This window comes from Amblyraja radiata, chromosome 19 (assembly GCF_010909765.2).
Source record: "Amblyraja radiata isolate CabotCenter1 chromosome 19, sAmbRad1.1.pri, whole genome shotgun sequence".
Classification (NCBI taxonomy): domain Eukaryota; kingdom Metazoa; phylum Chordata; class Chondrichthyes; order Rajiformes; family Rajidae; genus Amblyraja; species Amblyraja radiata.
The window spans coordinates 19,057,394-19,082,700 of record NC_045974.1 but is presented as its reverse complement, the minus strand read 5'-3'; the positions used below and the strand labels follow the sequence as shown (position 1 = coordinate 19,082,700).

The following is a 25,307-nucleotide window of genomic DNA, read 5'->3' as shown; positions in this document are numbered from 1 at the left end:
CATTCACAATTCAGACAGGACAGGAATTCTTTGGACTGTTCCTTAGCAAAAAAGAGTTTCATGTCGGTGTGAGGTGATCACTCCCCAGTGTAAGATAGACCAATCCTTCCTATAAGGACCTACCTGATCTCCAGGTTGCTAAACACTTTAATTCCCATTCACATTCCTACACTGACCTTTCTGTCCTAGGCCTCCTCCATTGTCAGAGTGAGGCCAAATGCAAATTGGAGGAACAGCACCTTCTATTTCGCTTGGGCAACTGTGAGGGGGTGTGTGAGGGGGTCAAGTGTGCATGGGAACTGTGTGTGTGGGAGAACTGGGTGTGTGAGGGGACGAGTGCATGAGTGAGCAGGTGTGTAAAAGCATGGGTGTGTAAGGGAGCAGGTGTGCAAGGGAGCATGTGCGTGAGTGAGCCGGGTGTTGGAAGGACCTTAGTATGCAAGGGAGGCAGTTGTGAAGGGGTTGTTCACGAGGGTGGCTTGGTGAGGGGACGTTGGGTGTGTGGGGATGGTGTTGGGGGGGGGGAGGGGGGTTCAGGCGTTTGTGTGGTTCATGTCTGAGAGGAAGGAACTGATGTATAGAGGGGATCGGCTATGTGAGCGGGGTTGCGTGTTTGAGGGGTTTGGGTGTGCGGGTGGATCAGGTTTGTGGGGATCGGGTGTGTGAGAATGGGATGGGGTATGTGGAAGGGCGGAGGGAGTGGGGGGTGAGGCGTTGGTTGGGCCAGTTGTGTGGGGGAACCGGGTTTGTGAGGGTGGTCAGGTGTTTGTGGAGGGGTAGGGGTGTGAGAGGTGGTGTGTTGTGGGGTGGGGTTTCGGTTGTGGGGTGGGGATCCTCCTCTAACATTGATGCTGAGAATGGCCAAGGCATACTGGTTTGCACAGCGAGGCATGTCCTCGATCCAGTTTTATCGTGAGGGCACTCTTGAAACTGGCCAACACTGCAATCACGTTTTGGCTGAAGGTTATGATAAAAAGATGAGACATTCAATACATTTCTATTAAGAAGGCCAAAAGATTATAGATTCTTTAACAGACTTGACACACTGTCATGAAGTGAACAGGTGGAAAGATGTTTCTTTGGTCGGAAACTCAGGGCTAAAGAGGAAACAATTTAAAACGGTCTCTTGGAGAATAAGGAGGGAGGTTAGGTGAGTTTTATTTGCTGAACAATAAATTGACGGTGGTTAAGCTGAGCTTGCTGCAGCTTTTACAGGAAAAAAATTGATGATTTATTTAAAGTCTGCACTACCACTGGGGAGAGAACAGATATCAAAATTATGTTTTGAATGATTGAACTAAGAGTTGAAAATGACACAAACACTGAAGGATCAAAGCTGGTTATCATTAAATTCCGGAGTGTGATTAAGGCATTACTTTTATTCCCCCATACATCAGATCATTTAGGGAAATGGCTATAGTTTTAGGCACGCAAAGCGAATATGTTTTGAAAGTAACTCGAGTTAAGATAGCAGATGCTATTCCTGGTAGCACTACATTGGAAAGTTGTGGATAACATGTTGGTTGAGAGATTTACTCGAGGGCCAGCTCACCATTAAATATCCAAAGCCCGGAAGCAGTTCTGCATTTAACCTTTAATATGATTGATTATTACACCCTGGGTAAATGATTCACATAATTTTATATACTTCCAACAGGTCTCCATGCAACCACGACATTCCAGAAAAAAACAATCCAAATTTGTCCAACTTCTCCTTGTAGCTACAACCCCCTAATCCAGGCATCATTCTGGTAAACCTCCTCTGCACCCTTTCCAAAACTTCCACATCTTTTCTGTAATGGGCGACCAGAACTGTACACAATACTCCAAATGTGGTTTAACCAAAGTCCTACGAAGCTGCACCATGACTTTCTGATTCCTACGCTCAATGCCACGACCTATGGATGGATGCATATCATATCCCTTCTGTACCACTCCATCTACTTGTTTTGCCACTTTCATGGAGCTATGGACATAGACCCCAGGATCCCTGTGTACATCACTGCTATTAAGTGCCATTTATTGCATATTTTCCCCTTACCTTGGTCCTCCCAAAGTGTAACACTTCTCTGCCCATTTCTGTAGCTGATGTATACCCCCCACCTCCCCTCCCCCTATATACTTTGACAGCTTTCCTTACAGTTTGTGGCCCTAGCAATCTTGGTTTTATCTGCAAGCTTACTAACCAACCAATCTAATGTACATCCAAGACATTTACAGTATATATATATCACGAACATCAGTGGTCCCAGTACAGATCCCTGCGGAACTCCACTGGTCACAGACTGTCAGCCTGAATATTGTCCTTCCACCACAACTCTCTGTTTTCTATGAGTAATCTAGTTCTGAATCTATACGACCAAGTCCCTGTTAATCCCGTGCATCTGAATCTTCTGGATTGCTAAAATCCATGTAGACAAAATCCACTGCCCTACCCTCCTCGATTATCTTCATCGCCGCCTCAAAAAACTCGACTAAGTTAGTACGACACAACCTGTCATGTACAAAGCCATCCATGATTGTTCCCTAATTAATCCAATCTCTTCCAAATGGGAGTAAACCCTATCCGGAAAAATCCTTTCCAATAGCTCACTACTTCCCTACTTAAATACACGAACAACATTAGCTACTCTCAAGTTCTCCAGGATCTCACCGGTGGCTAGAGAAGATGCAAAAGATCCTTGTCAAAGCTTCTGCAATCTGCTCTCTTGCCTCTCCCAATAACCTGGGATAAATGCCATCAGGTCCTGGAGATTGAGTTCCATCTTAATCTCAAACTGCCCTTGCATTTTAGTATTCGCCAGACTGATTTCACTGTCCTCCATGTTCTTCGCCTTGGTGAAAACAGATGCATTTAGTACTGTACGCAGTGCTCCAAATGTGGCCTTTCTAATGTCTTGTACAGCTGTAACATGCCGTCACATACTCCAATACTCAAACCCTGACCAGTGAACTCAAGTGTGTCAAAAACCTCCTTCAAAACCCTGTTTACCTGTGTTGTTACTTGCATGGAACTATTTACCTACCCCCTAGTTCTACAACGGGGTATTGATTGTGGATGATCAGCCATGATCACAGTGAATGGCAGTATTGGCTCGAAGGGCCGAATGGGCCTACTCCTTCACCTATTGTCTATTGTCTAACACTCACCAAATCCCTACGATTTATTGTGTAAGTCCAGTCCTGGTATGTCTTAATAAAATGCAACCCCTCGCATACATCTGACAAGCTCCATTTGTCATTCCTCAGTCTATTGGTTCTATTGATCAAGATCCCATTGTAATCGTCATCATAAACGTAACTTTCTTTGCTGTCCACTATACCACCAATTTTAATGTCATTCACAAAATTACAAACCAGGCCACCTACATTTGCATCCAAATCATTGATATAAATAAAGAACAACCGTGGACCAAACACTGATCTCTTTGACAGGCCTCCAGTCTGCAAAATAACCTTCTACCACCACCCTCTGTCTCCTATCTATATGTCAATTTTGTATCCGATTGTTTAGCTTGCCCTGAATGCCATGTGATCCAACCTTTTAGAGCAGCCTACCTTGTGGTACCTTCTGAAATATCTTGCTTAAAGTCCATGTAGACAATATCTACAATACTGCTTTCATCAATCTTCTGTGTCACTTCATCAAAAACTCAATCAAATTGCTGACTAAGCATATTTGGTCCTTGCTTTCCAAATGGTGATAGACCTTGTCTCTCACAATCCCCTCCAATAAATGACCATCACTGATGTAAGGCTCACCAATCTATAGTTCCCAGGCTTTTCCTTTCTTAAATAGAGGGATAACATTAGCCATGGTGGCACAGTGGTAGAGTTTCTGCCTTACAGCGCCAGAATCCCAGGTTTGATCCTGATTACGGGATTCCCTGTGTGGAATTTGTTTGTTTTCCCCGTGACCTGTGTGGGTTTTCTCCGGGTGCTCCAGTTTCCTCCCACACTGGAGATGTACAGGTTCGTAGGCAAATTGGCTTGGTCAAATTGTAAATTGGCCCCAGTGTGTAGGATGGTCCTAAAGTGCAGGGATCGCAGGTCGGTGTGGACTGGGTGGGCCGAATGGCCTGTTTCCATGATGCGTCTCTAAACTAAACTAATATTAAACATCCTCCAGTCTTGTGACTGATTGCATTCACATCACCTTTTCTTCCAGTTGCTCCTTTTTCGGCATCCTGCTGAGGTCTAATCTCGTGGGAGTCAGCCTTTGTGCACAGACAATGCACTTCATGCCTAGGCCTACACACCAGGTCATTCAACCATGCAGGTCATTTCAGTAAACTCAGTCCTGCCCTCACTATATTCCAGAGGGAACACTGAGGATCATTGTGGATGGAGTCCTCGTCCAGAAAAACAAAGCCAACCACTAGGATTAACATTGATCAATGATTGCTTTTGAATAAGTGAACCTACAAGTGATATTCCAAAGGAGATTACCACACTCTGTAGGTCTTGGGAAAACCTAACATTAATTCATGAACTGTCTGACCCTAATTGGAATTATTTTGGGGCCAATTACGATTACTGGTCGACAATATAATCGCGAATAGTGATCGGTCAACAATAAACGTGACGCATGAACATTTGAGCCTTCATGTGGTCCCTAAAGTGAAATTGCTGCTAGTAAATCACTCCCCTCTGTGTATGAAGAGCTCTCCATAGATGCTGCACACTAGGAATTGGTGTTACTCCATTTTATAGCAATTTGTATATTATCATCACACAATGTGACAAGAAAGGTGTTTGCACAAAGTGTAAGTTATAAGCAATTCCTTTAATGCAACATCTATATATTTATACATGTATAAATATATACACACCGTGAGGGCCAATTATTTTGCCTCCAAGCCTTTTGTTTCAGGTTGATAAATTGGCTCTGTAAACTGAAATAGCTACAATGGAACAAAATCAGTCTGCATGTTTTAGATTTTGTCAAGAGTCTCACTATATTCTAACACTATGTTTTGATTCCTATCACTTTTTGATCATTTTTAGCAATAGATCTTGTGGAGCTGCTGTTTCACAGTTCCAGAGATGTGCTTGGATAGAGTGGATGTGGAGAGGATGTTTCCACTAGTGGGAGAGTCTAGAGGTCATAGTCTCAGAATTAACGTATGTTCCTTTAGGAAGGAGACCAGGAGGAATTTCTTTAGTCAGAGGGTGGTGAATCTGGAATGCTTTGCCACAGAAGACTATGAAGGCCAAGTCATTGGATATGTTTAAGGCAGCGATAGATAGATTCTTGATTAGTACCGGTGTCAGTGGTTATGTGGAGAAGGCAGGAGAATGGGGTTAGGGGGGAGAGATAGATCAGCCATGAATGAATGGCGGAGTTGGCTTGAGCTGAATGGCCTAATTCAGCTCCTATCACTTATGACTTTATGACCTGGGTTCAATCCTGACTGCCTGAGTGAAGTTTGCATCTGCTCCCTGTGACCATGTGGATTTCTTTGGCATTCCCTGGTTTCCTCCCACATCCCAAAGACATGTGGGTTGGTAGGTTAATTGACCTCTGTAGATTGGACAGAGTGTGTTGTGTAGATGGTTTAATCTGTGGGATTAAGTTGATGAGAATGCAGGGGGAAAAATCAATAAACGTAAGATTTATGTAAAATTTATGCTTTAAGGTTGGCTTGGTCATGGTCGTTCGAAGGGTCAATTTCCCTGCTGTTTCTCTGACTCTATGATTTTAATCCTTAATACAATATCATTTGATTTCATTCCACTTGACAAAAGAATCCAGTGCAGTCTGATGGAGTGAGAAATGCGTTCATGTATTTCCTTCAGCTATTCTGTGACAATTGCTGTTAACAGCTGGCCTCCATTTTTATGCTACCTCAACGTACCACCACATGCCGGAAAGATCGCTGCAATACAAAACGACCGATAGAAACATATAATAATGATTATCTGAAAGTGATTTAAGCTTGTAACCTGATCTGAGTTCTGATAATCACAGATTGCTCGAGTTTAAGTTCAGGCAGTCCATGATGTCATCTGAGCTCTTCCAAGGGCCCATTAACCATCCCAGGTATATCTGCAGATCTTCAAAAGTGAAGGGAATGGAAAGTGCCAACAACAGTTGCAAAATAGAGCATAGAATAATTTTTTTTTAAAATAAACTTCCAAGAACAGCATTTAACATTCTCAATGTGTGTTTCGCATTGTGTAAATTCTATTGGTGATATAATTGTGAAATTTTACCAAACATTACCTTCCATGCAATTCGTTACAGTAGAACTGTGATTACTACCATGAACAATATTTGTGCAATGTCCCATTTTCTAGGAGTTTTCAACAACAAACAGCGTACTTTTCAAGTGCATTTTCAGTGCATTTGAAACACAGTCATTTTGCAATTCTGAAATCATTTTCCACATTTAAAAAACAACCTCAAGCTATAAGCCAAAAGTCAAGGAACATAGATTGTAGTTCTTGATTAATTTTGCTCCTTGTTCATAAATACTTAAATATTAATTTAATATTAGTCCAGGAAATCAACAATGAAACATGAACCTACCTTGTCTTGTTTTTTCTGTGGTGATGCATGGAGAAGTTCACAGGGTGAAATCAAACTTGAAAGCTCTTTGACTGGCCTCCTGATACTGTAACAATAAATGTGTGTGTGAGAGAGAGACAGAGACAGAGAGAGAGAGAGAGAGAGAGAGAGAGAGAGCGAGAGAGGGAGAAAGAGGGAGAGGGAGGGGGTGGGGGGAGGGGGGGAGGAGAGAGAGGGAGAGAGGGAGAGAGAGGGAGAGAGAGAGAGGGGGAGAGAGAGAAATACAGACAAAGAGGGAAGAGTGAGTGTTTTAGTTGTTGCTCTGTTCTTTGCCTGAAAGGATTAATAACTTTGATTAACTCATGCCCCAGTGGATGAGCTTTTTGTGGAAAGGAGGAGCGTGTTTCCATATGGATGTGATATACTACTGTTATGTAACAAATGCTGAATGGTTGATGACGCAATCCAGAAGGCGCGGTTATTTGGACTGTACAACCAATTTGCTGAGATAAGAAATCACTTCCTTATGCATTTAGGTTTTTTTCTGCAGTATGAAATCTTCAAAGTACATAAAAGCTTTTCAAACCAAAACACTCATTATGATCAAGCAGACACTGAGATTGTGGGCATTTCAGGCTAAATTTCGCAGAATGCTTTGAACTCCAGGTCTGCTGACAGCTCGCCCTGTCTTTGAAATGCCTGTGTAATTACTATGTTTATGGAAGTTCCAGGATGCAAATGCAGCACAACCAACTCAAAATTGTGAATGAAGTGTTTCAGTGCGATGTATTCCAGTATTTCCTGTTGACTCAATGTAACTCAAAAGCTAGGCAGATATCAAAGCTTCCTTAGATATGGTAGTTTGTCCCTTAATGACTAGAATTAGAAATCTGTTCTAACCGTTTGCTAAGGAGCAGTCCCAGCCAGTTTCTATAGTTCTGGGATTACATTGAGGGGTAGTGATCTATTGCTGTAACTGACATAAGATGTGGTTGTGATTTTGTCAAAGATACCACAGAGTCAGTTGCCTCTCCACTCCTCCATCATTAATATCCTAAAGGGGCTGTCAGACGAGTTTGCCCTCAACTCATACTCACAGCATGGTCGACTTGAGGTCCTAGGAGGTCTTTGTATCTCTCCTTCATGCCCAAGAGTAGTCTCCGCGTACTCGAGGCCTCAACTAGTTCGCGGTGTATTTTGCAACACGTTGAAAAATGCCCACTATTTAAAAAAAGGTCGCCATAGAAAAAATCGATATTTTTTTACTCGTGGGTTTAGTCGAGGTAGGTCGTAGTAGGTCATAATGCTATTTTTAGGTAGTTGAAGTCAATCAAAGTTAATCATAGGTAGTTGAAGGTAAAGCTCGTTGAGAAAAAAAAAGGTAAGTAAACCGACCGGTAATGTTAAATGCCGGCTAAACTTTATTAAACGTTGTCTGGCTTCTTAAAAGTGTCGCCACTCCTTCTCCCCCCCTTCTCTCCCCTTCTCTCCCCTTCTCTCCCCTTCTCTCCCCCTCTCCCCTTCTCTCCCCCCCCCCCCCTCACCGCTTTCAAAAGGACTTAGAGTTACTGTGCCAGCCATCTTTTACCTTCCTGTTCAACGTGGGTGTGAATTTCAGACAGCGCTCCCCCGCTTTCCCTGGCCCCTGCCTTTGCGATGTGTGTGTGTGTGTGTGCGCGTGCGTGCACAGACGGTTGATCCGGCTCGCGGTTTCATCGCTGATAGTCGATCCAGCTCGAGGTTTTTTCACGCGAGTGCCCTCGAGCTTGAAGGTCGAAGACAGTCGCTGAAAGGTCGCGTCATCGGGAAAGTTGAATGACTTTCTTTTTAACTTTATCAAACAGTTTTGTATGACATCTCAGAAACAGATTGCATAATCTGGCAAATGCCGTGAACAAAACTGTTGCTTTCTAACAAATTGTTAGGAACTTAAACTTCAACTTGAATAATTTGAAATAAAAATCTTTATTAAATCATTTGAGAGCAGAGATTTGTTAAGTAAATAATGCACAATGTGTAATTTGAGCTGAGTATTAAACTGTAATTTTATCAAAAGCAAATCAAGCTCAGATGTGGCAAATATTTGGGTTTCCTTGCCGCTAAGCTAATCATTGGGTCATGTATTTCTCTGCACATAAATGGTTTGACCCCGGCTTGGCGTAGAATTTCTTCCACAACTTTGGACTCAAAACAAATGATCACGTTTTGTAGCTGGTTGCATCTGTTCAAACTCACAAAAATGCAATGACACCAGCGAATAAGTTTTCAAATCCATTAACAATATCAATTTTATGTTTAAGCAGCCAGAAGGGAAATGTTGCCAGATTTATTTTAATTAATCTTTATACGGTAGCAGTGGGAACATTGTATTTGAGGAAAATCTGGAAACCTATTGTGTTGTTCTTTGCCTGTATATATGTTTGCTTTAAGTATAGTTCATAAGACGATTATTTGCTTTTGCAGTAAATCATATAAGTGTCATATTCAAAACTGTGTGTGTACATTTATTTGCTTTACTCCCAGTACTGGGTATTTATATTTCAATAGTAATTCACTGCAGCACACTCAAGTTAGATTCTCCTGTAGTTATGCAGTAGTAATTCTGTAGTAATTTTCTTGATTAGTACGGATATCAGAGGTTATGGGAAGGCAGGAGGCTGGGGCTAGGAGGGAGAGATAGATCTGCCATGATTGAATGGCAGAGGAGACTTGATGGGCCGAATGGCCTAATTCTACTACTATCACTCATGATCTTACAGTCCTTTGATGCAATATGATTCCTTGGCTAAATGAATTATGTTGTGAATTAATTCGATTGTAACTTGCAATGATCAAAATACTCTTTGCTTCTTTTTAGCAGAAAGATATCCATATGATTATCTTTTTTGGTTCCTGATTTGAGTAAAATAAAGGTCCACAAAAATATCCCTCATGTGATGACTTGTAGTCTTGCCTGCGAGTCTGATACATTAGCCTCTATCATTCTCTTGAGTTCAAATGCTGATTGTTTTTAATCTGACGCATTTGAATGGCAATGTGCTCTTTCCTGGCTTTCATTGTCCCCCACACAGCAAGCTACAGCCTCTGATTTATGTTCTCACTTACCAAAATCTGGAACAGAATGAACACCATGCCTTCATTTGTAACTGCGCATAAAACCGAATTATCCCTTTCAGTTTGTATTTGTTCACTGCAGAGCTTCATTCATAACATCTGTGAGGATTAGCATAACTCATTTACAACACAGAAAAAAATAAATCCCTATGAAATCCATTCAAACCATGTGCAAAACTGGAAATTACTGTTAATAATGGAAAGAAAGATACTTCCACTTACAAATTAAGACACAAGAGACTGCAGATGCTGAAATCTGGAGCATCCACCAGGTTCAGGAACAGTTACTTTCCTACAATTATCAGGTTCATGAAACAATAGACAATAGGTGCAAGAGCAGGCCATTCGACCCTTCGAGCCAGCACTGCCATTCACTGTGATCATGGCTGATCATCCACAATCAGTACCCCATTCCTGCCTTCTCCCCATATCCCTTGACTCCGCTATCTTTAAGAGCTCTATCTAACTCTCTCTTTAAAGCATCCAGAGAATCGGCCTCCACTGCCTTCTGAGGCAGAGAATTCCACAGATTCACAACTCTCTGGGTGAAAAAGTTTTTCCTCATAGAAACATAGAAACATAGAAAGTAGGTGCGAGAGTAGACCACCAGGTCCGTCGAGCCCGCACCGCCATTCGCTCATGGCTGAACACTAAACAGACACACTTACCCACAAACAGTAGACACAAGACACAGAACACAAGACACTACCCTCCCCTTTATACCGCTATCACCCCTCTCCACCCCAAGAACCTCGCGATCTCCTGGGGGAGGCAAAAAACCGGATAAAAACCCAGGTCCAATTCGGGAAAAAAATCCGGGAAATTCCTCTCCGACCCCAATCCAGGCGATCGACACTTGTCCAGGAGATCACTCAGGTCTTACTATACTAACCATACCTAGGTCCATATCCCTGCCCTCTCCCCGTAGCCCCTTATCCCCTTGGCAGCTAAAAAACCATCTATTTTAGTCTTAAATATATTTAAAGTTTCTGCTTCCACTGCTCCCTGGGGCAGTGAATTCCATAAATTAACCACCCTCTGGGTGAAGAAGTTCTTCCTCATCTCAGTTTTAAAAGAGCCCCCCCTTATTCTGCAACTATGTCCCCTAGTTCTAGTTTCCCCGATCATTGGGAACATCCTCGGTGCATCCACCCGATCAAGGCCCCTCACGATCTTATATGTTTCAATGAGATCGCCTCTCATTCTTCTAAACTCCAAAGAGTAGAGTTCCAGCCTACTTAACCTTTCCTCATATGTCAATCCCCTCATTGCAGGAATTAATCTTGTAAACCTTCGCTGCACTGCCTCCAGGGCTAGTACATCCTTTCTTAAGTATGGACCCCAGAACTGTACACAGTATTCCAAATGTGGTCTCACTAATACTGTGTACAGCTGCAGCAAGACCTCCGTGTTTTTATACTCAATCCCCCTAGCAATAAAGGCCAAAACTCCATTGGCCTTCCTGATTGCTTGCTGCACCTGCATACTCATCTCCGTTCTAAATGACCTGCCCCTTATTCTTAAAATGTGGCCCCTGGTTCTGGACTTCCCCAACATCGGGAACATGTTTCCTGCCTCTAGCGTGTCCAATCCCTTAATAATCTTATATGTTTCAATAAGATTCACTCTCATCCTTCTAAATTCCAGTGTATACAAGCCTAATCGCTCCATTCTTTCAACATATGACAGACCTGCAATCCCGGGAATTAACCTTGTGAACCTTGTGAACTGCACTCCCTTAATAGCAAGAATGTGCTTCCTCAAATTTGGAGACGAAAACTGCACACAATACTCCAGATGTGGTCTCACTAGGGCTCTGTACAACTGCAGAAGGACCTCTTTGCTCCTATTTTCAACTCCTCTTGTTGTAAAGGCCAACATGCAATTCGCTTTCTTCACTGCCTGCTGTACCTGCATGCTTACTGTTGGTGACTGATGAACAAGGCAACCAGATCTCGTTGTACTTCCCTTTTTCCTAACTTGACACCATTCAGATAATAATCTGCCTTAATGTTCTTGCCATCAAAGTGGATAACCTCACATTTACCCACATTAAACTGCATCTGCCATACAACTGCCCACTCATCCAACCTGTCCAAGTCACCCTGCATCTTCATAGCATCCTCCTCACAGTTCACACTACCACCCAGCTTTGTGTCATCTGCAAATTTGCTAATGTTACTTTTAATCCTTTCATCTAAATCATTAATGTATATTGTAAATAGCTGCAGTCCCAGCACCAAGCCTTGCGGTACCCCACTAGTCACTGCCTGCCATTCTGAAAGGGACCCGTTAATCCCTACTCTTCGTTACTTGTCTGACAAACAATTTTGTATCCATGTCTGTACCCTACCCCCAATACCATGTGCTCTAATTTTTCCCACTAATCTCCTATATGGGACCGTATCAAAGGCTTTCTGAAAGTCCAGGTACACTACCATCCATTGGCTCTTCCTTGTCCATTTTCCTAGTTACATCCTCAAAAAATTCCAGAAGATTAGTCAAACATGATTTCCCATTCATAATCCATGGTGACTCGGACCGACCCTGTTACTGATATCCAAATGTGCCACTATTTCATATTTTATAATTGACTCCAGCACCTTCACCATCTCCTATGTCAGGCTAACTGGTCTATAATTCCTTGTTTTCTCTCTACCTCCTTTCTTAAAAAGTGGGATAACATTAGCTACCCTCCAATCCTGAGGAACTGATCCAGAAACTATAGAGCATTGGAAAATGTTCACCAATGCATGCACGATTTCTAGGGCCACTTCCTTAAGTACCCTGGGATGCAGACCATCAGGCCCTGGGGATTTATCCACCTTTGTATCTCATCTTTTCTCCCCTTATTGCCTTTTTAGTAATCTTCAGTTGCTCTGTAAAAGTTTCCCAAATCTGGCTTTCCGCTCATCTTTGCTATGTTATACTTCTCTTTTATTTTTATACTGTCCTTGACTTCCCTTGTCAGCCACGGTCGCCTCTTACTCCCCTTAGAATCTTTCTGCCTCTTTGGAATGAACTGATCCTGAACTTTCTGCATTATTCCCAGAAATGCCTGCCATTGTTGTTCCACTGTCATCCCTGCAAGTGTCTCTTTCCAGTCAACTTTGGCCAGCTCCTCCCTCATGGCTCCATAGTCCCCTTTGCTCAACTATAATACTGACACTTCCGATTTTCCCTTCTCCCTCTCAAATTGTAGATTGAAACTTATCATATTATGGCTCCTTTACCTCGAGTTCCCTTATCAAATCCGGTTCATTCCACAACACTAAATCCAGAATTGTCTTCTCCCTGGTAGGCTCCAGTACAAGCTGCTCTAAGAATCCATCTCAGAGGCACTCCACAAACTCCCTTTCTATTTTCACAGTCCACCTGCAAGCTGAAAACTCTCATAACCACCGTAGCATTAACTTTGCAACTTGCCAATTTTAACTCAACATGCACCCTTTATCCAGGCTACTGTTTGGGGGCCTGTAGATCTCCCATAAGGGTCTTTTTACCCTTACAATTCCTCAGTTCTATCCATACTGACTACAACTCCTGATCCTATTTCACCCCTCACAAGGGACTGAATTTCATTCCTTACCAACAGAGCTACCCCACCCCCTCTTCCCACCTGTGTCTGTCTTTTTGATAGGACGTATATCCCTGAATATTCAGTTCCCAGCCCTGTTCCTCTTGCAGCCATGTCTGTGTAATTCCCACAACATCATTACTTGCCAATTTCTAACTGAGCGGCAAGCTCATTCACTTTATTTCTAATACTTTGTACATTCATACATAATACTTTTAATCCATTTCTCACCTCACCTTTCACATCGATTCCTTTTTCACTTGTCCATACTCCCCTATCCCTTTTTGAGCTTTCTGCCCCGTTAATTCTGGTGTCTTTCTTAACTTTTCCTATACTCTCTTTCCCTTTAACACCATCCTTGTATTTCCAATTAATCTTCTCCCCCCTCCATGACCTATACAACCTTAATCCTCTCAGCAATGGAACACCATGGACCATCTCTTACACTCCATGGACTTGTTTTATTCAAGTTGTGTTTTGCACTAATGTCTTTTTCTTTTTTCCAGTTTTCTTTTTGCCGCCTTGTAAAATTCATATACAATTTGTGTTATTGTGTGCTGTCTGAGTAATTGTGCCTGTGATGCTGCTGCAAGCAAGATTGTTGTACCTGTACCTCACACTCACCTTACTTATGCTTACGACAATAAACTCAATTTGTCGTGACTTGAATATCTGGGCACTTATTTTAGTGTAACAACCAGGAGTAAATTTTGGAAAACATTCTTCAAATTAGTGTCTTGGAATCTTTTATGCCCACTTCTAGAGTAAACACAACGTGGCTTATTGACACTTGGAAGATAGCACCTTCAATGTGAAGCTGCCCCTTACAGCCCTGCTGTGTCACCTTACACTTTTTGTTGATGTTTCTAAAGTAGGGCTTAGCCCCATAGCTTTGTGCCACAGAAGCAAGGGGTTAGATGACCAAATTGCTATCTCTTGGAGAGAAGAAAGCCTGCCATTGTGTGACGTGTCAGTGAATGTAGTCTACTTTGTGAGTTGGATTATTTTATCTGCATTATAATTTATCCTACACTGCGAACAATTGTCAACAGCATTTTGAAGGAAATTATCATATTCAATGCAAAACTAGAAAAACTATACTATATTAGTGGATAGACACAAAATGCTAGAGTAACTCGGCGGGACAGGCAGCATCTTTGGATGGAAGGAATGGGTGATGTTTTGGGTCGACACACCTCTTCAGACTGAGTCTGAACAAACTATACAACTATATCAAACCACACAAGCGAAACTTTCACAAATTAATCGTCTCCTTCCAGTTAACTCTTTTGAATTGTTGAACATGGCTCATGGAATGGATATCAAGGGCATTGTTATTATTTGTAAATAGCAGAATGATCCAACAACATCGAATGGATTTAGAATTAGCCACTGATTGATCATGCACCACATATGAATGCACTAGAACAGAGATCGCACAAGACTACAGATGTTGAAATCTTAAGTATACAAGACTGCAGATGCTGAAATCTTAAGCATACATTTGTGCCTACTTTCCACTCTCCACTTTTAGTAATTGTTCTTGATTATAAGTTTATTTTATGCTTTGGATATGCCATTCTTTACAATACTGTGGTGGTGTAGTTACCACATTCATTTTTTTTTGTATTATCCGACTCACAGACAAAATTAACTTGTGGATGTTTATGGAAACAGAACCTGTTCATTGCCCGAGGTTAACGTTTCTATCATCTTGCTGTGGATTTATTGTGAAAGGATTATCCATCTAAGAAAGAAGTTGCAATTCGTGAGATCTAATTTCTGACACGTTGTGCAGCAGCGGGTTTGCTCAAGATTGCTTTCTGTGCTTTGTTCGCAGTGTTCCGTGTCCTGTGGGAAGGGCACCAAGCATCGGAGAGTCGACTGTGTTGATGGAGAGCAGGCTGCTGTGGACCACAAGTACTGTCAGCACTTGAGGAAGCCGCGGCTTTACAAACGGTGCCGAGCGGGCCGTTGCCCCACCTGGAGGAGCACTCCATGGACACAGGTAGGAGCTCACCTGAAGAAGGGTCTCGACCCGAAACGTCACTCATTTCTTCTCTCCAGCGATGCTGCCTGTCCCTCTGGCTTACTCCAGCTCTTTGTGTCTATTTTAACCTTATTCTCTGTTCTGTTGAGAAATTAGTAGATCTGAGGCATGATTTCTTAATTTCTTAATGCTGCCATGTGCCGTATTTACCCGGGATATTTAAGGAGACCATTTGCCCATTGAGTCTATTTCATTACACGCAGCATCCCATTGCACAACTGATTTGCCTGTAGCCCATTATACCACATTCTCATCAAAATCCTCTAAGTTCTTTCAATCATTATGCACAAAGGATAAGTGGCCATTTTACCTACCGACTGTACTTCATAGATTCATGGAGTGATACAGCACAGAAACAGGCCTTTCAGCTCTGAGTGTGTGCCGACCATCAATTATCCATTTACACTGATTTTACAATAATCCCATACTCTTCTCCCCACATTACCATCAACCCCATCCAGGTTCTATCACTTTCCTACACACAAAGGACAATTTACAGCAGCCAACTACCAACCGGCACTACATTTGGATGTGGGAGGAAACTGGAGCACCTGGGGAAATCCACACAATCACTGGGAGAACGTGCAAACTCCACACAGACAGCGCCGGAGGTCAGGATTGAACTCCGTCACTGGCTCTGCTTGCTGTGCCTCTGTGTCATCCAATAGAAGGTTTTACAGAAAAATGTAGAAGAATTTTGGACTCAACTGTAAACACTCATTTATCTTTCCATTCTCTCATACAAAACCCACTGCACTGCACTTGGAGTACTGTGTGCTGTCCTGTTCACCACTCTATAGGAAGGATGAGGATGTTCTGGAGTGAGTGCAGAGGAGATTCACCTGGATTGTAATTCTTTAGTTATGGGGAGAGATTCAATAGCCTGGGCTTGATTTCCCTGGAGCGAAGTATATAAGATTATGAGAGGCATGGATAGGGTAGGTAACTAAAATCTTTCTAGTGGTAGGGGTATCAAACACAAGAGGTCGTAGGTGTAAAGTAAAAAGAAGGAGTTTTAAAGAGGATGTGGGAGGTAAGTTTTTTTACACAGAGAGTGGTTGATATTTGGAACGTGCTAACAGGCTCTTCAATAGGCAAGGCATAGAAGGATAGTGCAAATGGCCAAATGGATTATTGTTGACGGACAAAAAAGATCAGAATGGACATGGTGTGTTGAAGGTAGACCCAAACTGCTGGAGCGAATCTGCGGGTCAGGCAGCATCTCTGGAGAGAAAGCATGGGTGATGTTTCGGGTCGAGACCCTTCTTCAGACTGGGCTGAAGGGCCTATTTGTGTGCCATACGAATCCATACCTCTGGCATCTGTCACCTCATCCAGAAACGCAGCAGAATCTCATTCTCAGCAACCACTGGCGTTGTTGCTCTGCTCCGGTTGAAATAGATTAGGCCTATAAAGAGCCGCCTCTGAATTAGTAAGAAAATGCACACGGATGATCAGTTGATGGAAAGCAACTTGCGTTAATCTACCAATTTGGCTCAGAATATGTATTTTGGGCCAGTCAACGAGGGTGGGGCAAGATGAGATAAAGTCAGGGTAACATGATGTGGAGAACTGGTGTTGTGCTCACTTGTAGAGCAGTCACATCAGTGGGTCGTTGTAGCCTGATCAGAGGCTGCCTGCTTCACCTCCATCAATGTTCTGCTCTGGGGAGAATATATGGTGGAAATTTCTCACGAATTCCACTCCAAACTCACAGACGGCACGCTCCCAATTCCTACTTCTTTTCTTTTCCACACTGCCTTGTTGTGCCAGCCCTCTGCTCATGGTGGTCATTGGTCATGGTGTCTGTTGAGAAGAATGTTGGGACTAGTGTAAATGGAGCATGTTGGTCGGCGCGGGCAAGTTGGCCTGAATTACCTGATTCCATGCTGTATGACTCAATGAAACCACCATCATCAAGAAACTAGCTTTCATAATTACACTTAAGGAACTGCAATTGGAGGAATCTTATAACAAAAATCACAAAGTTCTGAAGTAACTCAGCAGGTTATGCAGTATTACTGCAGAATACTGATAGGCAACAACGAGAAAATTCACAATTCGCCCCTCTTTTCTCCTTATTTCACAGCCTCTTGTCTCCATTTAACTATGGCCATTGCCCACCCATCTGCTAATCAACCTGTATCCACCCACCACTTAACACCACGTCCTACAATCAGTCGGAAGTGTGTCCTGACCCAAAATGTCACCTATCTATATTCCCAAGAGATGCTGCCTGACCTGCTGAGGTTACTCCATCACTTTGTGTTTTTTTTGCAACGTTTTATAACTTTGGTTCACCAAATCAACAGATTCTAATACAGAACACGTTCGTCTAAACAGGACTGAAGTGTGCACGTGTCTGCTGCTTTTTTTTAAACATTTCCATCCTTCAGAGTGACAGTAAATGCTTAAAGTGAATTGTGGTTATAAAAATGATATTCAGTAGAGCCCAATTGTTCAAACATATTTTAAATTGACGAGATAATTGAATGGCAAACATACATGCAGCAAGTCCTGACCAGTAAGATTGGTAGTAGATTAAGAATTGCTTCAACCACAGGGAATTTGTGGTTAATGTTCCAGTGGAAATGGTGGCAGGATATCCAAGCTAGAATAAATCTGATGTGTGGTTAGTACTTTGAGACATTGTCAGAATTTCCTTTGCCCGACCATTCAAGTGTTACAACAGTGGCAAGATCCCAAGAAAAGTTGGGCAAAGCCTCAATTTAGCATTGAAAAAGTAGAAGTTGTCCAGATGTTAAGTCACTAAGGATAAAGACCAGCCATGGGTGGAGCCAACCATTTCTCCTCAGTTATTTCTCCATAACTGATGTGGATGTCGGCTCTATCATCTTACTTCAGCTTCTCTTTTCACCTTTGCTGTTGTTTAGCAAGATGCTTCACGTATGCCTCTGAATTAAAATTATACTCTTAAACCGGGGGTACTCATTTTGGATGATCAGCCATGGTCATATTGAATGGCGGTGCTGGCTCGATGGGCTGAATGGCCTACTCCTGCACATATTATCTATGTTTCTATGTTTCTAACCTCCTCTAAGAAAATGATCTGACCTTCACCATGGTTCAAGTTGAGCTCAGCAACTCAGCATGAGAGGGAGCAGAAATGCAAATCTATAGCTTCCTCTTCACTGTTTCACGTAGCAAATTCATTTCATGAACAGCTACATCCTCCGCACTAAAAACATTAACATTGTGTTTTCCTACCATTGGAATTAAGAAATCTTTAGCAACTAAACATTTCCGATTTAAATGTAACTCATTTTACTTGTGACTGCTTTGGTTTTGTTAAGATGATCCTGCCTTTATTCCAGTGTTCACATGAAACATTCTCACACTGACAATTTGTTCTGTGAGCTCAAAGGGCTCAGTATTCATAAAATGTTGGCGTTCCATACGTAAATCCCTTTCCCATCGATTGAAGAAGATGATCTACAATTTGTACCCTTTTTCTTTATTGTCCATTATATTGAATGCAGCTATTTTTTGTTCTCGCATCATATTTATTCACACATGATGGCATGCACCTTCAGAATGCTGGTGCTCCCCTACACGGAACTAGCAGCAGGCGTAGGTCACCACCCCTCAAGCCTACCCTGCCATTCAATATGATCATGGCTGATCTTGCCTTATGCTCCAACTCTTCTTCTGTGCCAGTTCCCTGAACTTTCAAAAATCCATCTATGTCCATCTTCAATGCTTCTAATGATCCAGCTGAGATCACCAGATCACCTCCAAGTACAGCCACCTGGGCAGCTTCCTCACCTGTTCCCCACAGCCAGCCCATCCCACAGGACAGTTACTCAACAGGGGTCAGGCATCCAGGGTCATCGTGTATCAGGGGTCATCGAGGCCGTGTGTGTGGAGTTCAGAGGAACAGGAGCAGCCTTCAGGGTGTAGACTGCTACTGCTGCTTCAGAGGGGCACCATGATATACCATTAAATACAACTGTTGGCAATTGAACCATTAAGTAACCAATGTAAAATTCATTTAATCCTCTATAAATTACAAAGAGAATGTAGATTAAACATCCTCACATTTTCAATAACCAGGGTTTAATCCATTTGATTTGCTAGTTGTGTTTCAATCCATTTAATGGCTTCAAAGAAACTCTCTTTCTGATCTAACAATGCATGTTTCCACAACCTGTGGTGACCTGGCATTTCTAATTTCATTAAGTCTAACCTTTGCTGTTTAAAGGTGCTTCCACTGACCTCCATGCAAGCATAACAGGCCCTTCAGTCTTCTTCGGGGGGGGGAAGTACGGCATGATGTTAGTTTTATAAACTTTGAGGCTCTCTCATGTAGGAAACACTGACCCAAAGGTATAGGTAGGTAAAGATTAAACTTGAGACTGACAATGAATAACGTATCTCTCACTTTATGCCAATGCAACTGAACAATACAAAGATCGGACTATCCTGCTTGGACTATCCTGCACCCAGGACCATGATTGAATAATTTAGTCAAATAGGGTTTCAAAGGTGCCAGGACTAGATTGGTGACGTGCTCTAGAACTGGTCCAATAAGTACAGTGGAGGAGAGTATAAATAGTTAGCTTGCTCCCAGATATAAATTGTGTTGGAAGGAACTGCAGATGCCGGTTTACACCGAAGAAAGACATAAAATGTTGAAGTGACTCAGAGGGACAGGCAGCATCTCTGGATAGAAAAAAATGGGTGATATCTCGGGTCGAGACCCTTCTTCAGACCTGAAAAAGTCTGAAGAAGGTCACGACCTGAAACGTCACCTGTTCCTTCTATCCAGAGATGCTGCCTGTCCTGCTGAGTTACTCCAGCATTTAGTGTCTATGCCGGATATAAATTCATCTGCAGGTTCTTGCCTGCATCTTTCTTGCACTGCCGTTGGGTAACTTTTCGGCAAACACTTTTAAAACATAAAATTAGGTCATAATTGAGCGTGGAAATTTAATGTATGTTGATGCAATAGTTAACTCGGTTTTGCTGATTGAATTACTAACCAGGCAGCGTGGGAAAAGTATGTCAAATCTGTGCCTTAGCTTTCAGATTCCTCACAAGATACGACATGTACAAAGTACTGATTAATTTGTACTTATCGTTTACTGTTCAATCTTGTGTTCCAAGTGACGTCTTTGATTCTGAACCAGATATGCATGCTTTAATGATGGAACTTGAAAGAGAAGTAAACCCACTGTTCTCGAACATTGCAGATCAATGCCAGATGTTTTAAGATGTACCTTTGTGACATACAATAAAGCTAATCCACATTTTATGAACTGCTTAATGCAAATGAGTTTCTAAATTGTGCAGGATTTTCTAATTTTCCTGAAAGCTTTTCCCCAGTTGAGCTGTTCCTCAGTTGTAAAAGCACTTCCAAGGAAACAATCATGCTTTATATGCCCACTGAGCTCAAACGATTACTGCTCTGATCCATTTTATTCCCATTTAAGCTTCAGAAGGCTATTGTAATGTCAATCAAGTACCTGTCTGCTTGCCAGATCAAAGCTGGTCTTTTGAATATTTTAATGCACTTGAAAAGCATATAGTTGGAAGCACAATAAATATTCTTTGATGATCACCTACCCGAGGAGGTTGATTAGGTCATTGTAAAGACATGGATTGCATCACAACCCTTAAAATGTGTGTAAAAGTGATTAAAAATGCAAATAATCCAAGACAGTGACCTGCTTCTGGTTAGAGAGCCGAATTCACCGGTTTGGGATGTACTGTCAGAGAGCCTGGGCAAGTAACTGCAGTGTATTTTGTTGAGCTTCGGGTTTTTCGAAGTCAATATCACCAACGTTGTCCTGGTCCATCCACTGACATTTCAGAGCACTCAAAGCCAGGTGCAATCGAAATTCCCACACAGTGCATTCGTCCATTCATTAAATACCATGGGCCAACCCCCCCTGCAGATAGCCAACACCACCATTGTCATCTGCACCACACTACAAGCAAAGGTTCTATGTGTACGAAAGAACTGCAAATGCTGGTTTACACCTAAGATAGACACAAACTGCTGCAGTAACTTCAAACTGAAGAAGGGTCTCGACCCGAAAGGTCACCCATTCCTTCTATCCAAAGATGCTGCCTGCCCCGCTAAGTTACTCGGGCAAAGATTCTATTTAAATTCTATCCCATATTCACAAGTTACAAGTTATAGGAGTAGAATTAGGCCATGTGGCCCATCGAGGCTACTCTTGAGTTTCAATCACGGCTGATCTCTGCCACCTAATCCCATTTTCCTGCCTTCTCCCCAAAACCCCTGACACCCATTCTAATCAATAAGTCGTCTATCTCTGCATTAAAAATATCCACTGGATATTGAATAACTCCCTCTGTGTGACCTAACCAAGCATTGGATCTGACACTGCATGCACATGGTTAATTACCTCTCATGAATAATTTGTAGTTTTAAGTGCCTTTAACGAAGTATAATGCACAGTAAGTGGTGTTTAGACAGTTTCTTTTAAATGTTAATGCAATAGACATTGCGATAAATACAATGCAATAAACATTTATTTTTTATAATTTGAAAGCTTTCACCATCTCAATCTGTTCTATGATGTGAACACCATGTTTGTAGTTTAACCTGCCCAATACAGTAATATGTTTCTGACTTTCAATACCTGCTTTTCTTCTTGAACATTTAACTGGTACGGTGAACTGTAAACTTCGAAGGTGTAGATGATAACTTAACTTTATTTTGTGATTACATGTAGAAGTTCACGTTTTATTATAGTTCAAGTCAAGAGTGTTTTATTGTCATGTGGCCCAGATAGAACAATGACATTCTTACTTGCAGCAGCACAACAGATATGTAAACATAGTACACTGTAAGCAATATAATAAACAAGAGAGAAAAAAAAGTTCAGTGGGTGTACTAGCATCATATAATCTTGCAGCACAGATAGAGGCCATTCAACCCCTTGTATGATGCCAGCTCTGTTAAGTACGTGTAGGAAGGAACTGCAGATGCTGGTTTACATTGAAGATAGACACAAAATGCTGGAGTAACAGCGGGCCAGGCAGCATCCCAGGATCCCAGGGCGACGTTTCGGGTCGAGACACTTCTTCAGACCCCTTGACCCAGAACGTTACCCACTACTTCTATCCAAAGATGCAGTCTGTCCTGCTGAGTTACTCCAGCATTTTGTGTCTATCTCCATTTTGTGTCTATGCTCCGGTTTCATCCCACACTCCAAAGATGTACAGGTTTGTAGATTAATTGGCTTTGGTAAAGATTGTTAATTGTCCCGAGTGTGTAGGATAGTTTGCACTGACTCAGTGGGCTGAAGTGCCTGTTTCTGTGCTTTATCTCCAAAGTAAATGAATCAACATTATTTTGGTCTATCCTCTGTTTTAATCTGCCTAGTTTCTCCTTTCTTTTCAGATTTTCCTTTCGCCCATGACTACATGAAACTATAAGCAGGCTGCAACCTGCCTCAGTAAATGGGGAAATTAGATTATCGATTATAGGCTCAACAGGTCTGTTTGAAAAGACCAAGTGCAAGTGATCTGGTACAGGGACACTCACATGTGCATTCAGACTCCCTGTATGTTTCTGCCTGAGCAGTCCGATCCTCCATAATTACTATCCCAATTAGTGAACATCCAAACGTTTAAACCACGATAAATCACTCATTTGAAGAGCAACAAATAAGCAATGGCAGATGGAATTTAATGACATTAGACGTGAAGGGAAGCACTCAGTGAGGACTAATTAAGGGTAGGACATACACAATAAATGGTACTCTAGGGAGTGTTTATGGACCCTTGGTGTATAAATCCAAAGAATGAATGAATCAATTAATTAATTAATTAATAAGTTTTTAAGAAGGAACTGCAGATGCTGGAAAATCGAAGGTACACAAAAATGCTGGAGAAACTCAGCGGGTGCAGCAGCATCTATGGAGCGAAGGAAATAGGCAACGTTTCGGGCCGAAACGTTGCCTATTTCCATCGTTCCATAGATGCTGCTGCACCCGCTGAGTTTCTCCAGCATTTTTGTGTACCTTCAATTAATAAGTTTATTGGCCAAGTATTCACATACAAGGAATTTGCCTTGGTGCTCTGCCCGCAAGTGACAACATGACATACAGTGACAGTTAGAAATGACACATAAAACATTAAACATTAATAATAAAACATTATCAATTAAACATGTGGATTAAATAAAATTCCAGAGCAAAAGGAGGCTACAGATTTTTGGTTATTGAGTAGAGCTACTACTCGTGGAAAAAAAGCTGTTTTTATGTCTGACTGTGGCAGCTTTGACAGTCCGGAGTCGCCTTCCAGAGGGAAGACCTCTAAAGGTGAATGCACAGGCAGATAAGGTGGTGAAGAAGGCATATGCAATTTTATATAGAATATAGCATATGGTTATAGTTCAAATTGATAAAACATTGGTTAGACCACAGCTGGAGGACTATAGACCAGTTCTGGTCGCCACACTACAGGAAGGATGTAATTGTACTGGAGAGGATGGCGGGGGATATTTATTAGATCTTTGCTACACATTCATTTCAAAATGATTTTAAAATAACTTTTACTCTCCTTCAACTTAAATTCGGTGAATATTTTGTCATGACTTGCAACCTCAGACCCCAAATGCTGTTGTCTAGATATCTCAAAACTCTCTACTTTTGAATTACCAAAGGGCCACAAACTTTGAAAATTAACGAGCTTATTGAAGGTTACTGCACTGAAATCAGTTTTCGATAAAATGAATATTGCAGTATAAATGTGCTGCACTACTGTCAAGAGTGTTGTATTGTCATATTTCCTGAAACGGAACAATGAATCTCTTACTTGCAGCAGCACAACAGAAATGTAAACATAGTACTCTGTAAACGCCATAATAAACAACAACAAAAAAGTTCAGTATATAGATATAGATTAAAAATATAGATATAAATATATATAAAAAATATGGATATAGATTAAAAAACCCCAATAATAATGCAAAGGCAAAATTGAGGCTATGTGGTTCAGAGCCTTTTTGGAGGTGGTAGTGTTTAATAGCTTGATAGTTGTAGTGAAGAAGCTGTTCCTGAACCTGGACGTTACAGTTTTCAGGCTCCTGTACCTTATTCCCGATGGAAGAGTGAAATGAGAGTGTGGCCTGGGTGGGTCTTTGATGATGCTGGCTTCCTTTTTAAGGCAGCAACTCCTAGAGACCCCTTTGATGGTGGGCAGGTCAGGACCTGTGATGGACTAGGCTGTGTTCATTACTTTTAGCAATCTTATTCTTTCCTGGGCGTTTGAGTTGCTGAACCAGGCCGCGATGCAACCAGTCAATATGCTCTCCACTGTGCACTAGTACAAGAGAATATTCGTTAACATACCAAGGTTCCTCAACCTTCTGAGGAAGTGGAGGCGTTGTTGGTAATTCTTTGTGATTACATCAATGTGCTGGGTCCACGACATCTTCAGAGATATACATGCCCAGGAATTTGATGATGTTGGCTCTCACCACCACTTGATGAAGACAGGTTTGTGAATCCTTGACCTTCATCTTCAAAGTCAGCAATCAATTCCTTGGCTTTACTGACGTAGAGAACAAGGTTGTTGTGGCAACATTTGGTCAGTCGATCGATCTCCCTCCCATACTCTGACTCGTCGTCATATGTAATTCGTTCAACAACAGTGGTGTCGTCAGCGTATATGAAGATTGAGTTGGAACTGTGTCCGGCAACACAGTCATCATCACTACAGAGTGAGTAGAGCAGGAGGCTGAGCACGTAGCCTTAAGGTGCTCCTGTGCCGATGGTTATCTAGGCGGAAGTGTTGCTGCCTTTTCGTACAGATTGTGGGACAGATTCTGGAACTGCAACTCGTGGCCAGTTGACCGTTTTCTTACCTCTGAATCAGAGTTCTGGATTCAGCTCCCATTCTAGGGAATTGAAACGCGAAGAGCTGGCAAGCCACGCTCTGTGCCACAGAGTCCTCCAAGGTCATTTTAAAATCCAGAGACTGCTCTCGCTGCCAAGTGGTACACGGGGTGCTCTGTGATCCACAGCCTTAAGGAAAAGGACGGCTCGGTAACATCC

At 42.1% G+C, this 25,307-nt stretch overlaps 1 protein-coding gene across 5 annotated transcripts in view; it reads left to right on the top strand.

The window, feature by feature from the left end:
- The window catches only part of adamts20 (ADAM metallopeptidase with thrombospondin type 1 motif 20), a 281,403-nt gene that overhangs the window by 222,428 nt on the left and 33,668 nt on the right, over positions 1-25,307 (top strand). For all 5 annotated transcript variants that reach the window (XM_033037846.1, XM_033037845.1, XM_033037843.1 and 2 more), the window contains one exon: positions 15,043-15,210. In XM_033037846.1, coding sequence (XP_032893737.1) covers positions 15,043-15,210 — 168 coding nt within the window. The remainder of the gene's footprint in view (positions 1-15,042; positions 15,211-25,307) is intronic.